Genomic DNA, 15,434 nt, shown 5'->3' on the forward strand with positions numbered 1-15,434 from the left:
AACTCCTACAGCTGATAAACAACTTCAGTAAAGTGGCCGGATGTAAAATTAACTCAAACAAATCAGTAGCCTTCTTATACTCAAAGGATAAATGGGCTGAGAAAGAAATTAGGGAAACGACACCCTTCACAATAGTCACAAACAATATAAAATATCTTGGTCTGACTCTAACCGAACAAGTGAAAGATCTGTATGACAAGAACTTCAAGTCTCTGAAGAAAGAAATCGAAGAAGACCTCAGAAGATGGAAAGATCTCTCATGCTCATGGACTGGCAGGATTAATGTAGTAAAAATGTCCATCTTTCCTAAAGCAATCTACAGATTCAATGCAATCCCCATCAAAATTCTAACTCAATTCTTCATAGAGTTAGAAAGAACAATTCTCAAATTCATTTGGAATAACCAAAAACTCAGGATAGTGAAAACTATTCTCAACAATAAAAGAACTTCTTGGGGAATCACCATCCCTGACCTCAAGCTGTACTACAGAGCAATAGTGATAAAAACTTCATGATGCCAGGCGTGGTGGTGCATGCCTTTAATCCTGGCACTTGGGAGGCAGAAGCAGGCAGATTTCTGAGTTCAAGGCCAGCCTGGTCTACAAAGTGAGTTCCAGGACAGCTAGGGCTATACAGAGAAACCCTGTCTTGAAAAACCAAAAAACCAAAAAAACATGGAATTGGTATAGTGACAGGCAGGTAGATCAATGGAATAGAATTGAAGACCCAGAAATGAGGCCACACAACTATGGTCACTTGATCTTTGACAAAGGAGCTAAAACCAACCAGTAGAAAAAAAGACAGCATTTTCAACAAATGGTACTGGTTCAGGGTCCCAGATGGAGGAGTTGGAGAAGGGACTGAAGGAGCAGAGGGGCTTTGCAGCCCCATGGGGGGAGCAACAGTTTCAACAGGCCAGATCTCCCAGGGCTCCGAGAGACTGGACCACCAACCAAAGAGTACACATGGAGGGACCCATGGTTCTGGCTGCATATGTGGCAGAGGATGGCCTTGTTGGACATCAGTAGGAGAAGTGGCCCTTGGGCCTGAGGTTGTTCAATACTCCAGTGTAGGGGAATGCCAGGGAGGGAAGACAGGAGTGGGTGGGTGGGGAAGCACTCTTATAGAGGCAGGGGGAGGGGGGATGAGATAGGGGGGTTCCAAAGGGGAGACCTGGAAAGGGGAAAACATTTGAAATGTAAATAAATAAAGTATAAATAAAAAAAAGTAAAAGAAAAGAAAAAGAAAAAGTGCATAGGTAAATTTTAAAAATATATCTTTTGGGACTGGAGAGAGGGCTCAGGGGTTAGAAGGACTGACTTCCAGAGGTCCTGAGTTCAATTCCCAGCAACCACATGGTGGATCACAACCGCCTATAATGGGATCTGATGCCCTCTTCTGGTATGTCTGAGACAGCTACAGTATACTCATATAAATGAAATAAATAAATAAATCTTAAAAAAATAGAAATAAATCCATCTTTCATGACCATTTTTGGTTCAAAAAGAGACTTTCCAGATCATCAGTTTTATCTGCTTGCTTTAACATATCAATGGCGGTGCTTCTTAGCTGTCTTCAGTCAGCCAGGAGAGAGCCTCTGGAATGGGAAGGAGGAGAAGGCTATGATGGGGAGTTTTCTTCTCTGATTGCAGAGGTGATGGTGGGATGGGGGTTGGGGTGGGGCGGGAGCAGGAACAGAGCCTTCAGACTTCCCTTTTCTGAGCTTAGGCTTGATAGTCAACAATGTGAAGGTGCAAGGACAGATGTCAGACACAAGGAGCCACCAGCCTCATAACCTAGTGACTGTCGAATCTCCTCAAGTTGATCATCCCGTCTCTGGGCCTGCAGCCTGGCACAAGCCCTCAGAACTAAGGGCAGGTGTTCGAGGGATGATGCACAGGGATTGGAGCAAAGAGAGCAACGGGGTGCAGCAGTGGGCTCTGCCTGAACTTACTTCATAGATCCTGCGTGTTTTTGTTGTTGTTGTTGTTGTTTGTTTGTTTTTTTCATGCCCCAGGTCAAGTAAACTGTACCCCTCCCCAGCTCCTCCAGAAATCGTGTCAGATGGAGGAGGGGGAAGCTGGCCAAACCTGCAAACTTGGCCTTTGTTTTCCTGCCAAAGAGCAGAGTTGGAAGACCAGTGTTAAGGTGGGGGGCGGGGGCGCTGTTTACTCACGTTGCGAGCAGCGTCACGGTCAGCTCCCCGCAGCAGCATCACGCGCACCACCTCGCTGTGGCCCATCTGGGAGGCGATCCACAGTGGCGCGGTTCCATCCTGTAGGAAAAGGCCAGTGCAACAGGGGTTCCAGTCACTCATTCGCTCACGCAGGACCACCAGGTCTCTGAGTCCAAAAGATCTACTCTCCGGCTGATCTGCACACCCAATAGGGGTGGAGAAGCAGGGCACACAGTGAACACGGGACCACAGGCTGGCGTTTGTGGTGCCTGAGACTTCAAACCGTTCAGGCCAAACTTGTCTTATACAAATGGCCGTTTCCCGTTTCTTTTCAGAGACAGAATCTAAAGTATTTTAGATTGGATGCAAACTCAGTATATAGTGGAGAATGAGCAGGATCCTCTCATCCTCTGCCTCTACCTTGGGAGTGCTGGGGTTGCATTCGTCCCACCACACCATGCTATGAACCCATGCTATACTGAACCCGAGGCTTCGTGCAGGTAAGTAAGCGCTCTGCTGAGACACAGCCGCGTACGGTGGGTCCATAGGGAATCTCCAGGAACCAGTGCACTTGAGAACCAGAGAGGACACACAGATTCAGGAAGGCGCCCCCTCCCCTACACCGGACTGGTAGCCTGATCTCGGAGAATGAGTTCTCTTTGGAAAAAAGAGCAGGAAGAGGGTGCAGAATCCAGAACTGGAAAAACTGAAGCCATCATGGTAATATATCCCGAGAGTTTGGATTACCTATCTACCCATGGGAATGAGGGCTAAAGAGCAAGATGATCCAATGACAGACTCTTCTGCTGTAGTATGGAATTTCAATCTAAGCATACCAGCTGATGTCGGAACACAGTCACTGTGGAAAGGCCAGGGGGATCTGAGGTAAAGAGAATGTTGGTATCTATGTCTTGGTAGAGGTGTGGAAAGAGGAGCTCAAACACAGAGCAGAGGGTAAAGGCACTGAGCCTGCTTCATGATCCCTTTACACCGCTCTCTGTCTCCTGGATCTACTCTTGAGTATGGATGTTACCATTAACAAGTTACAATCTGTATCAAAAGCACAAATTAAAAGTACAAACTGAAAAATTGCTTATTATTTATAACAGAACTTTCAAGGTTTTCATTTGATTCTCCCAATTGAGGATTTAAGTATTCATCCACTCAACCAATCAACAATGAATTATGAAGCTCCTTCTATGTCTCAGGCAGAATAGTGAAAGAAGTCTCTGTTTTCAAAGGGAAGTCTAGAGGAAGAGAGAAGGTTGAGATTTCTGTACAATTGCACATGATAGTGAATGAGACCTGTGCACATGCCCTTGGGATTGTGGTCAAGTTCATAGACGAGTCATTGTTTCGTTGGGTCTTAAAGGAAGACCGGGATTTTGTCAGATAGCAGGACAAACATGCATTTGCAGTGTCGTGGACAGGTGTGGTGTGGCAGGAAGACTTCGTGTGCCTTGGCACATGGGTGTAGGCAGGATCCTGAGCTCCAGACCTGCCATGTTTAAGGTGATTTTTTGCTTGTTCCTGACTGCTCTGGGTCTATTTTGTTCTTTGTGGATGTCTCCACCAGAGGGCAGCCAGGGAAGGGAGATGGCTGCCTTGTGGGTGTGCTCCTCAAAGGCTGTGTTTAGTAAAATTGCCTGTGGAAAACTGCTGAGACCGTCACACTGAGAACAGTCATTGCCACTCTTAATTTATAACAGTCACGATAACCTTAACTGGAAAGAACAACAACAACTCAGCCGGCACTGAGTTTGTGAGACTGTGCCTCTCAGCCTCAGTATCTTCTGTAAACATGTGACCTTACAGAGACACTACTGATGAGCAAGCACATGTAAAGGCAGTGAACACGAAGATGACAGATGCTTAGAAACGCCACGGGAGCTGAGTGCTGTTTACCATGAACATCACAAACCCTCAACTCCGACTTCCGGTTCCACAAGTTCTTCCTCTGGATTTCATTTACCAAATCTCCTGGAGACCCTCTACAGCAACTGGATAGGGAGTAGCCAGGTCCTACTGACTGGCTAAGGACATGACATTGGAACCCGGAGAGTATGTGTCAGATCATACGGTCAAGTCCAACTATTTACTATCTGAGTGCCTAGGAGATTCCTCTCTTTGGCGTCCTGGAACTTGCTGTGTAAATCAAGCTGCCCTGAGCTCGCAGAGTTGGCTTCTGCCTCTTGAGTGCTGGTATTAAAGGCATGCACACCACACGAAGTACCTTCCTTTTCATAATAAAAATTATAGAATACAAGTCAATTTGTTTCTCTTCTCTGGGACTTTAGAGTGAAATGAAATGGGCAAAAAAGATATTTAAATACTTGTAACTACTTCTAGACAAAAAAAAATTGTTTAAAAATGTTTTAAATGGAACAAATCACTGTAAAGTAAAAGTTATGCCCTCCACAGCACTCTCTCTCTCTCTCTCTCTCTCTCTCTCTCTCTCTCTCTCTCTGTGTGTGTGTGTGTGTGTGTACCTGTGCATATGGAGGTTGATGCCAGGTGCCTTCCTTGATGACTCTGTAATTTTGGAGCCAGCATCTCTAGCAGAACTCATCTGTTTGTCTAGGCTGGCCAGTCGGGTCAGTGAGTTCCAGAAACTGCCTCTCTGCCCTCAGCATAGAGTTCTGAAGATTACAGCTGCACCTTGATTTGTGTGTATGTTTGGGGGTTCATGCTTTTGTGGTGGGGACTTACTGACTGATCCATCTCTCCTGCACTCCAAACCACTTAAAGAAGAAATACGAAAGAAGAGGCAGAGGCAGTAGCTGACATTTAGCATTATATCCACACCTAAAAGGTTTAGACTTAGGCCATAGATCAGGCAGAAAAGAACAAACAGATGATGGGCACATGGAGACTGGAGGCCAAGGAAAGAGCAGGAAGTACGAGGGCTGGATAAGACCACCAATGCAATAAATAGTGATGCGTTGCCTGTACCTGAAGGTGTTCAGCACTGGCTGATAATTACAGAACAAACTCAAGTACCAAACAGATAGCTAATAGGGTAACGTTGGCATTTCCTACCAAATCTGTTGCTGCTTTTGGGCTACATCTAATACATTTACAAGTAGAGGGGTATATATATGCACCATTCATGTTAGAGACTAATCTATAATCTTATCTGGGCTTCTAATACCTGCTTAGAAAAAGGCAACAACCCACTCAATTCCCAAGAACTTGAATGCATACCTGAAATGCTATATGCTCCCTGCTTCTATGGCATCCTAGTCCTTAGGCATGCCTGTTCTCATCTGTAGGTTTTAGGCCTCCTTGTCTCTGGGACCAATTCTGTTATTGGAGGAGTGGCCCGTTCAAGACACAAGTAACTACAGTAACAAGACAACTTTGCTACCAGTGTTAGTCCAACTCACAGCCACTGCAATAAAAATTTTACCAGGAATATTTTATATCACTTTCATAGCAATCTAGAGGGACATCACCATTACTATCTTGAGTTTACAGATGAAGACCAACTGAGGTCCAGGGAATGGAAACCACGGTCATCAAAAACTAGAATGTCTCACTCCCTAACCACACATAGCCTTATGACTTCAGCTTCTACCTGAAGATCTGAGCAGGCTCCACAGCCATTCACCATCTCCCTTCAAGTTTCCAATCGTGGGCCACATGGAGTCACTCAGGGCCACAGGCTTCCAGACCTCCCAGGAGCTTTGCCCAAGTTAAGGTGTATTTTCTGGAAGTCAACAGGCTTTCCCAAATACCAGCCATGTGCAGAGGGACTAAGATGATCAGTGCCCCCCACAAGGGTTCTTATGGCCTCTGCTTCAGTATCCATATGCTTGGAATCCTATACCAGTCTTGAAGCTCTTGTCTCTCCCACTTCACATATGCCCCCAACCTAGGGACCCAAGAGAATATTTACTTTCTGGGTTCCAGCAATTCTGTGTCCGGACAAAGGCATCCGTTGGGACAGTGGCTCTCAATCTTCCTAATGCTGAGACTCCTTAATGATTTCCCATGTTCTGGTGATCCGCCCAGCCAGAAATCTTTTTTTTCTGGGGGGGGGGGGTGTTGTTTGTTTGTTTTCGAGACAGGGTTTCTCTGTGTAGCCCTGGCTGTCCTAAAACTCACTCTGTAGACCAGGCTGGCCTGAAACTCAGAAATCTGCCTGCCGCTGCCCCCCAAGTGCTGGGATTAAAGGCATGTGCCACCACTCCTCGGCCAGAAATTATTTTCATTGCTACTTCACAATTGTAATCTTGCTACTATTAGGAATTGTAATATAAGCATCTATCTGTGTTTTCCAATGGTCTTATGTGTCCCCTGTGAAAGGGTTGTTTGATCTTTCCCCAGAGGTTGAGAACCACTGCATTAGGGAATACACTCATTAGCTGGTCTTCCTGTCAAATGCTGTAGAAATACTGACAGGCGAAGGAGGAAGCCTCAGTAGAGACAAGTGATACCGTGCCAGCTTAATGCTGGGAAAACAAGGCTAGACTTGACCACTCCAGAAATACTGCTTTAGTGATGTGGGTGAGCTGAGCTGGGGAGAAGCATGCCCAGTATGTGGGTAAGAGAACAATGGGTTAGGTAGACATCTTCACCACTGATTAAGGAAGTTTGGCTCCTGTCAAGTTCTCCTTGGAAGGATGTGTGGAGGAAGAAACACAAGTGAGTTTCCCGAGTAACCATGGACTTCCGTAATCCCAGCAACTCTTGACCTATGGAGTAGGAAAGAGCATCTCTGGCTGCACACTGTCCTGACTGTGAGCACACTTCCTCAGCCCAAAGCACTAGAAAGGCCTGCTTAATTCTCAGGAGGGAAAGTTACAAGTAGAAGCCATCCTTCTACAGTGCTGACTCCGTGACATTACATCAAATGTTCTAGGAGGGAGTTCTCAGCTACTTCATTAGCATCCTGTCACAGATGTTAATGGAAGGACTCTGAAGAATGGCATGTGTGTGTGTTATGTACTATATATGTGTGGTGTGTGTGTGCGTGTGTGTATGTGTGTGTAGTGTGTGTGGTATGTGGTGTGTGTTTGTTGTGTGGTGTGTGTGTGTGTGTGTGTGTGTGTGTGTGCAGAGGTGAGTGCCCATAGAGGTCAGAATGCAAATGTGTGCAAGTGTGCACGTATGTGGACAAGTATCACATAAAATCGGGGTGTGGTAGCATGAGCTTCTAACCCCAGAGGGGAAGGAGGGCAATCACTGTGACTCACTGACCAGATAGACAGTCTAGTTGAAAGTTCCAGGTTCCAGGGAGAGACTCTGTCTCAAGACAGAAGATGGGTTCCTAAGGAAGGATACCTGATAGACCTCTGGCTTCTGCACTCATTACACCTGTACACACACACACACACACACACACATCACATTTATGTAAAAATATTAAGAATTGGAAAATCAGGCACACATCCTTGTCCTTACTTTATAAATTCAAGACTTTTCTGATACTTAATGAGCTAGTGGGGATTTCAGAACAAGACACCCGCTCCAGACATCCTGCCTGTGGAAGCTTTAAATCACTTTTCTTAAACCTCCGAATAACCTGTAACCAGGCCAGCCATGCGTGCATGACTTCTGTCATGTTTGTGATATCTGTCTTCTTAGACTGAACTCAGCAGAAGTTCTACCTTCGGAGATGGCAGAACATGGAGTGACTGACCTAGTGAGTTTCTAACCTGAGACTCATAGGCTCCTGGCAGGTGCTGATGAGAGCACCACGGGGTGCGTGCTCGCAACCAAGAGGAAACTTTTCATTGCTCCGGACCTCAAGTAATTCCTGTTTATATAAAAGTTTCCCTGAACAACAATCACTTCAGACCTGGACTCTCATAGTCCCAAAGCACTTTGTTAGATAGAAACAGTCTTTGGAAGGGTGTGTCCCTTGTTTTCTAACCACAGGGTGGGTCCTTGTCCTCCTGGGCCGGGTTACCCACTGGCCAGCCAGGTGAACCTCACTCTTGAGGAATGCAAACAGCTGGTGTGTTGTGGTTACTGCTGCCTCGATGCCCTACTTAATAACTTCCTGGTTTCAATGACAACAGGTGACTCGGTTCATGTCCAAGTGCACACGCACCCATGCAGTCTCTGAAATATCAATTCAGATCAACTTGGGGGTTGTTTTTAAGCAAACACGACTGTAGGAATAGGAATAATAAAATATATTTTCTAAACAGACTGGTTAAAGGGACGAATTAATTTTCAAAAGTATAATGAAAGAAACCTGGCAGTCATAACAGTCTCAAGTTAAAACTCCGCAGAGCTAAGCAGGTGTGGTAGTTCGTGCTTGCAATCCCAGCACGTGAGTCTGAGGACAGCCTGGGCAACCGAGCGAGACCCTGTCTCAAAGATGAAACTGATTCCCAGCCACCAAACCACAGCCAGTGTCAGCGCCTGTATAGAAGTCTAGATAGGTGATGGCAAACCAACTAAACCCAGAAGCCATTTTCCATTCCTTACACACTTAGGCTATTGAAGACCCAGCAGCCTGTGGCCAGGAACACAGACCATCCTGACGGTCCACATAGCTGTATATTATTTAAATACGCAGGCTTCCCATGCCAGATCAGTTATAGCAGAAACCTGCCTTGGGGGTGTTCCTGTTTAGGAAACCAGTTTGACTTTTCTAAAAGACAACAACAACCTTCATAGTAGTGTTTTCTTAACTTCAAATGCAATGAATTGAGAGCACAGATGGCTCCTACAGAGTAGTGAGCTATGCCACCTTACATTTATCATACATAAAATGCCCTCAGTGATGCATTCCTGAGGTTTAAGTATCAGCTAATTGAATTGCCAGACATTAGCAGATACCAGATATCAGATACTGCTAAATGAGGTCTCAATGGCAGTGTGCCTGTGAGTGATGAAGGCACAGAACCTACCCTCGGTCTCCTGATTTTGCAGGCTACTCTTGGGTTGCTGGGAAAGATGCTAGACGGGAGCTATGGCTGCGTATCAGGAGAGAGCGGACGGATGACCTCTGTTTACCTACGTCCCAGGCCAGCCAACACTCTTTATTTCAGCACAGTCGTAAATCATTTGAAGAAGAGGTGGCAGAGTATGTACTTGACCTCAGACATCAAACACTTACATTTTTCAAAGTACTGACTCATGATATCAGCTTGAGTTCAGAGACACCCAGCTGACCTCAAAGCACAGAGTAGGAGACATCTTAGTCAAAGTTAACTTTTCTGTCTATGGTAACGGCTGTGCCAGGCCTGTACTGATTTAGACCCCCGCCACCCACAGCCTTCGGCTCCAAAGGACATTACCTGCCTTGGCTGGTTGACTTTTGCTCCTGAAGACAGCAGTAGTCGGATGACATCCAAGTAGCCACCTTGGGCAGCCAGAAAGAGGGCCGTGGCTCCATCCTGAGGTAACAGGACAGGGGTTTAGATTCAGCTTTCATGTTTATTTTAGGAGAAAAGCAAAGGATCATGACTTACGTTCCTCATTTGCATTCTCTTTTATGTTTCTATTCTTTTGCCAAGTAATAGCTGTTAGGTAAACAAATTATACAAAAGTGTGTGTGTGTGTTTGAGAGAGAGAAAGATGTGTGCTCACCTGCACACACATACAGGGGCCAGAGAACAACCTCCACATTGTACGTCAGGAAGGTTTTGTCCACTTTGTGGCTATGGGGTCTCTCACTGGTCTGGGGCTCACCAAGTGGATTAGCCTGCCTGGTCATGGATCCTGAGGGATCTGCCTGTCTCTGTATCCCAGGGGCTGGGATTGCATGCACAAGCCATCACACCTAGATTTTTAAAACATTTTTTAAGATTTATTTTATTGTATATGTATGAATGTTTTGTCTGTACATATATGTGTGCATGATATGCATGCCTGGTACCTTCACAGAGCAGGAACAGGCATTGGATCCCCTAGAACTCCAGTTAGAGGTGGTTGTGAGCCACTATGTGGGTGCTTGGAACAGAACTTGAGTCCTTCGCTTGAAAGGTTTAAAAAAGTTAAAAGCAACACATGATTTTAACCGCTGAGCTGTCGCTTCATCTCTCTGGCAGGACCCAGGTTGTTTTTTTTAAAATTAATTATTAATTTTTTAACATGAGTTCTGGGCATCAACTTCAGGCCTTCCTGTCAGGAAGTGAGTACTTTAGTAACTGAGCCATCTCCCCAGACTGCACTCTCTGTGACTTTATGAATTGGGAGTGAGTGTTCTTTCCATGGCGTCTTTCTTGCTCCTTTATGCATGTTCCCTCAACATGCAGTGACTCTGTGTATTAAAGGGTTTGGTGGTTCAGTGGCAGAGTGCTAGCCAAGCATGAAAAAGATGATTTGAGAAAAACTGTCTTCAAAAAATTCTTGCCTTGCTGCTCCCTGCCAGCCCCCAGATGCCTCAGTACCTGTAAGCACAGAGCAATCCGCACCGAGCTCAATGCAAGAGCCTCAGTCTCTCCGAGCTTTTTTCTTTTTTTTGGGGGGGGGGGGAGGTTGAGGGCTTCTTTTTTTTTTTTTCTCAGAAACATGTTTTTGTTTGTTTGTTTGTTTGTTTGTTTTTTAATTTCAACAAGATTATTCAGCAAAGTCAGGTTGTACTTGTCCAGTCGCTCTCTGCGGACAGAGTATGTGCACGCATGGCAAGCCCCACTGTTTCCATCCCACAGTAGATAAGCTGGATGCCACTGCAGCATTGACACTTAGCGAGTTACTACACCTTGTGCTGAGACTGCTAATGGCAAGCTGAAACCCCAAACATTGCAAACTGTGCAAGTCCAGCAGGTGTGTCACCTGGAGGGGGCTGGATGTCCACTGGATGTCTGCTAAGCTACCAGACTACACTTAGAACAATCTTTAAAAGAAGCCAGCCTGCATACACCTCTAGTCAGAGGTTTGATTGTGGTTACAAATTTCAGCTGCTTCTTAATGTATCAGCACAGAGAGTCTTCATACTCTGAGCTGCGGCTAACGCTGTAGACTTTTCTGGGACAAACTACATATTGAGTTTCCCACTGTGAATTACAACTTTTAGTTCTTCCTATCCTATCCTATCCTATCCTATCCTATCCTATCCTATCCTATCCTATCCTATCCTATTTTATTTTATTTTATTTTATTTTATTTTATTTGGCTTTTTCGAGACAGGGTTTCTCTGTATAGCCCTGGCTGTCCTGGAACTCACTCTGTAGACCAGGCTGGCCTCGAACTCAGAAATCTGCCTGCCTTTGCCTCCAGAGTGCTGGGATTAAAGGCGTGCACCACCCCTGCCCGGCTTATTATATTTTCTGATACACATTCTCTGCTCTGCAGCCCTGGCTGGCATGGAACTCACTGGGTGGACTCACAGAGATCCCCTTGTCTCTGTTTCCTCTAGTACAGGGATCAAAGTGCACACCAAGCCAATTGTTTTTAATAGAAACATTTAGACCATTTTACTAAAAGTAAAAAGGAGTTTACAGCACATGACATTTTCTTAATTCACTGATCAATAGAGGCGGATTTCCTGTGACTGGGGACTCTGCTGAAGTCTATATTTCTGAGAGCATTCTGGAAGGATATAGTCTAGTGGGTGCAAGCTTTATATCTACCCCTTGATTCACACTGCTAACTGTGGGTCATGCTGTGAAAATAAAAAATTAACTTTCTGTTTCCAAAGTCTCTGGGCCCACACACCCATACATAATTCAGACTCTCAGATTCTTCACTTTAGACACGCATTTATTTTTCCTTCTTTTCTGTGTATGTGGTATATGTACGTGTTCATGTGTGTGCACCCGTGTGGATACAAGTGTGCATGTATGTGCTCTCAAGCGTAAGGCTAGCAGTCAACAGGAGGTGCCCTCAATTGCTCTTTATCTTATTTTGTCAGGTAGGGTCTCACTGAACCCACAACTCACTGCTAATTTGGCGAGCTGGGCTGGCCAGCAAGTCCCAGTATCTTCCTGTCCCTCCCCCTTCCCAGTGCTGAGATTACAAGTGCACACCGCAGATCCCAGCTTTGTGTGGGTGCTGGGGATCCAAGCTCAGCTTCTCAAATTTGCACAGCAAACGTCTTACCTACTGGGCCATCCCTCAGCCCTGCCTGTGTTTCTCAGAACACACCCCAGGACCTCCTCATGCTGCAGCTGTGACCACAGAGACTGGCTCTGCTGTTCTGAGGGGCTGGATGTCTGGGAACTGGAGTTTTGGAAAGCTCCACAGGTGTGTCTAATGGACAGCCAGGCTGAGGCACTTCGTTAGAGCAATATCAAGGATCTCAGCCATCTGACTGCAGGCTCAAAGCCTTACAAACTTTGAGTTGCCAGAGGGTAAGGCTAGTTACTAGGGACTTCAAAGAGGCCTATGATGTGTCAGAGTTAACAAGGTAAGCTCTGGAAAGGACATTCAAATGGAAACTGGCACACCTACGCAGCCCATTAGGTGGCTATGAAAACCGAGTGCCTTTGGCAAATGGGCTCACAGTGTACTTGAGGAATGGCCTAAAATATAGTTCCTGTATAATTGGAAACAAGACTCTCTCCCTCTCTTCCCTGAGACTGCCAAGTCACCCCATCTCCCATATTTTATTTTTCCTACAAGACCAGGATAGTAACACTTGTTGCAAAGCCTATGGAATTTCAGTGACAATTAAAAGGGCCCTTGGGCCATGTACTAATTGCCAATTAGCTGCAACAAGACTCACAGTGGCAGCAGAGCCCTTCCCAGTCCTACCTCATGATCGGGGCTCCATGGCTTCACCTCTCAGTTCTCTTGATTAGCTTGCTTTCCCCTCTTGGTATCACTCTGCACTTGGCCTGTCATGTGTGAGTGAGCAGGCATCAGAGAATGCTGGGGCAGCTTAACAGCATGCGTGGAATGTTTGCAGATGTACAACAGATTTAAAAGGGAGAACAGAGGTGAGGAAATATGTAGTGTCTACGGCAAGGAGAGCTAGCTCATCTGATCAGCTGATTTTCCATTGACATCTCCAATGAAAATCGCAATGTGTAGGGCTGGAGAGATGGCTCAGTGATTAAGAACACATACTGCTCTTCCTGAGGACCTGTGTTCAATTCCCGGCACCTACAACTGCCTGTAACCCCAGCTCCAGGGCATCTGACCCCTCTGATCTCTGTGGCACTTGCATTTACTTAACACATTTCATAACATAATTAAAATAATAAAAATACATCTTCAAAAAAAGATGTGCACTTTTTTTTTAGTGCACGAAAAAGTACTTTAAGTTGTGGTTTCTGACACTGGAATTTAGATCAAATGTTAGCTGTGATCAAGGGACAAACTCTTGAAGCACTCACATAAAGTTGGTCATGGATGTTGGCTCCATGTTTCAGCAAGGTCTCCACCACTGGCATGTGCCCATACTGACTAGCAGCCAACAGGGCAGTGCCCCCATCCTATGGATGGAGAGGACAGATGCATTAGATACGGCACGACTTGTATTTTATCAAGAACACTTTTCACACGGAAGTGAGAGAGAGTAGTCCCAGAAATAACAAACCCACCTTCCTTCTGTCTTTCACCTTGTCTTTAGTTTTTAAAGACTTATTTTATTTCTTGTTTGTATATGTGTGTCTTGGTCTCTCTGTGAGTGTATATCATGTGTATGTGGGGTGCCCACAGAGCTCAGAAGAGAGTGTTGGATTCCCACAGGTCCAGGAGGCTGTGAGGCACCCAGCATGGGTGCTGGACACTAACCTCTGGCCCTCTGAAGAGCGGCAAGTGCTTAGTGATGGAGGCATCTCTCCAGCTTTCACCTTTTCTTTATGATCATCTGGAGGACATGAACGTGTTGTACACTTGGATAACCTGCCAGGGACATAATGCAGCCATCTCACCAGTTAGCACCACACACCTGCCCGTACCAAAGGAGACAACATCCATTCACGTCCCAATATGGGAAGTGCAGTGCACTTCCAAGTATTGTCAGCTCTGTCTCAGAATCATGGCTTCCAACCAGAGGCCTCTTAGGCAAACATTGGCTTCTCCTTTGGAGCTATTTGGTTATAAGCCACTGAGTTTAAGATGCTTACCCATCTACAGCCATCATTTTCACGGCAAGATATGCCTCCATTAAAAGAGCAGATGATGACATCTCACTGTCTGGCTCAGGGTTTTCCTTTGAACGTGTGCCAGTTTGTCTAGGTCTCTTAAAGCACGGGCCCTAAGACTAAGCAGAGTGCTTTAAGCAACCGTGCTCTGATGTGGAATGGGCATCCCTTTGTTCTGTCAGCCCCACTTTTATCTTTGCAGCTGAAATCAGAACAAGCACTTAAGCCAAGCACACTGACTACTGACTCACTGAGCCATTAATAGTTTTCCCCGGGCACTCCGGGTAAGACTACTGGTAAGTATCTTTCCCACCTTGGATGTGTGTTTGGTGTTTGGTGCTGTGAACTGTGATGTGGAGATTTAAGCTAATTATGAATAATTCAACAACATGTGACTTCTCTGAAAATATTAATTATGAATACGACAGTGTAGTTTCTAATTTGGGCTTAGGGTTTTTTGTTTGTTTGTTTGATTTTTTTTATTCAAAGCAAGTTCTACCTTCAGGTGGTCTGGTTCAGAAGGTATTGATGAGGGCTGGAAAGCAAGCCTTTAACTAGTTGAGTGGGTGTGACAGGCCAGTGGCAGTAACCTTACCTGTCATCTCTGCTACAGAGCTCTGTGTTCATAGTCAAAGTGACATCATGTGTTATGGCAGGAGTTTGAGAAGGTACACTGAGGGAGGGAGGGAAGGAGGGAGGGTGGGAGAAAGGGAGGGACAATGTGGTAAGGAAGAAGACTGAGCCAGCCTAGAAGGGTGGGGAATGGAAGAGAGGCTGAGGCTGGTGACAAGATGGAGGACATCAAGACACTGCTCAAGAGTGGCAATGACTATTGCTCTTGAGGCTTTTTGCCCTGTCAACTTTCTGCTCTCTCTGTCTGATGAGGTAAGAGAATAGTGTTTTGTATTATATTATATTATATTATGCTATTATATTATATTATGCTATACTTTACTATGCTATATTATATCCACTATTTTTCAAGGCATGCACACAAAATTACTAATGGGTTTTAGAAAAGACAGAACTCTATATAACATCTGGACCATTTGATAGCATTCCATTAGGAGAAGGATCCAGTGGGACAACCTTATTATACATAATCAATGAAGACAATCTAAGATTTTCAATATGGGCTAAAGTTCATGGGATAAAATTCAGGAATTAATATTATAACTAGACCTAAAATGAGCTGAAAGTGACAAGAATGTCACATCAACTCAAAATTTCCTGCTATAAAACATGAAAAATTCACGTGAACACAC

At 45.2% G+C, this 15,434-nt stretch overlaps 1 protein-coding gene across 8 annotated transcripts in view; it reads right to left on the minus strand.

The window, feature by feature from the left end:
* The window catches only part of Ankrd29 (ankyrin repeat domain 29), a 53,657-nt gene that overhangs the window by 13,917 nt on the left and 24,306 nt on the right, over positions 1–15,434 (minus strand). For 7 of the 8 annotated variants that reach the window (NM_001360803.1, NM_001190371.1, XM_017317867.2 and 4 more), the window contains 3 exons: positions 13,417–13,515; positions 9,433–9,531; positions 2,177–2,275 (listed from right to left, as the gene is read on the minus strand). In NM_001360803.1, the coding sequence (NP_001347732.1) occupies positions 2,177–2,275; positions 9,433–9,531; positions 13,417–13,515 (297 nt within the window). Of the gene's footprint in view, positions 1–2,176; positions 2,276–9,432; positions 9,532–13,416; positions 13,516–13,821; positions 13,928–15,434 lie in introns of those variants that run through there. The other variant, XM_017317873.2, reaches the window with a different exon arrangement.

Source organism: Mus musculus, chromosome 18, assembly GCF_000001635.26.
Source record: "Mus musculus strain C57BL/6J chromosome 18, GRCm38.p6 C57BL/6J".
In the NCBI taxonomy this organism is placed as follows: Eukaryota; Metazoa; Chordata; class Mammalia; order Rodentia; family Muridae; genus Mus; species Mus musculus.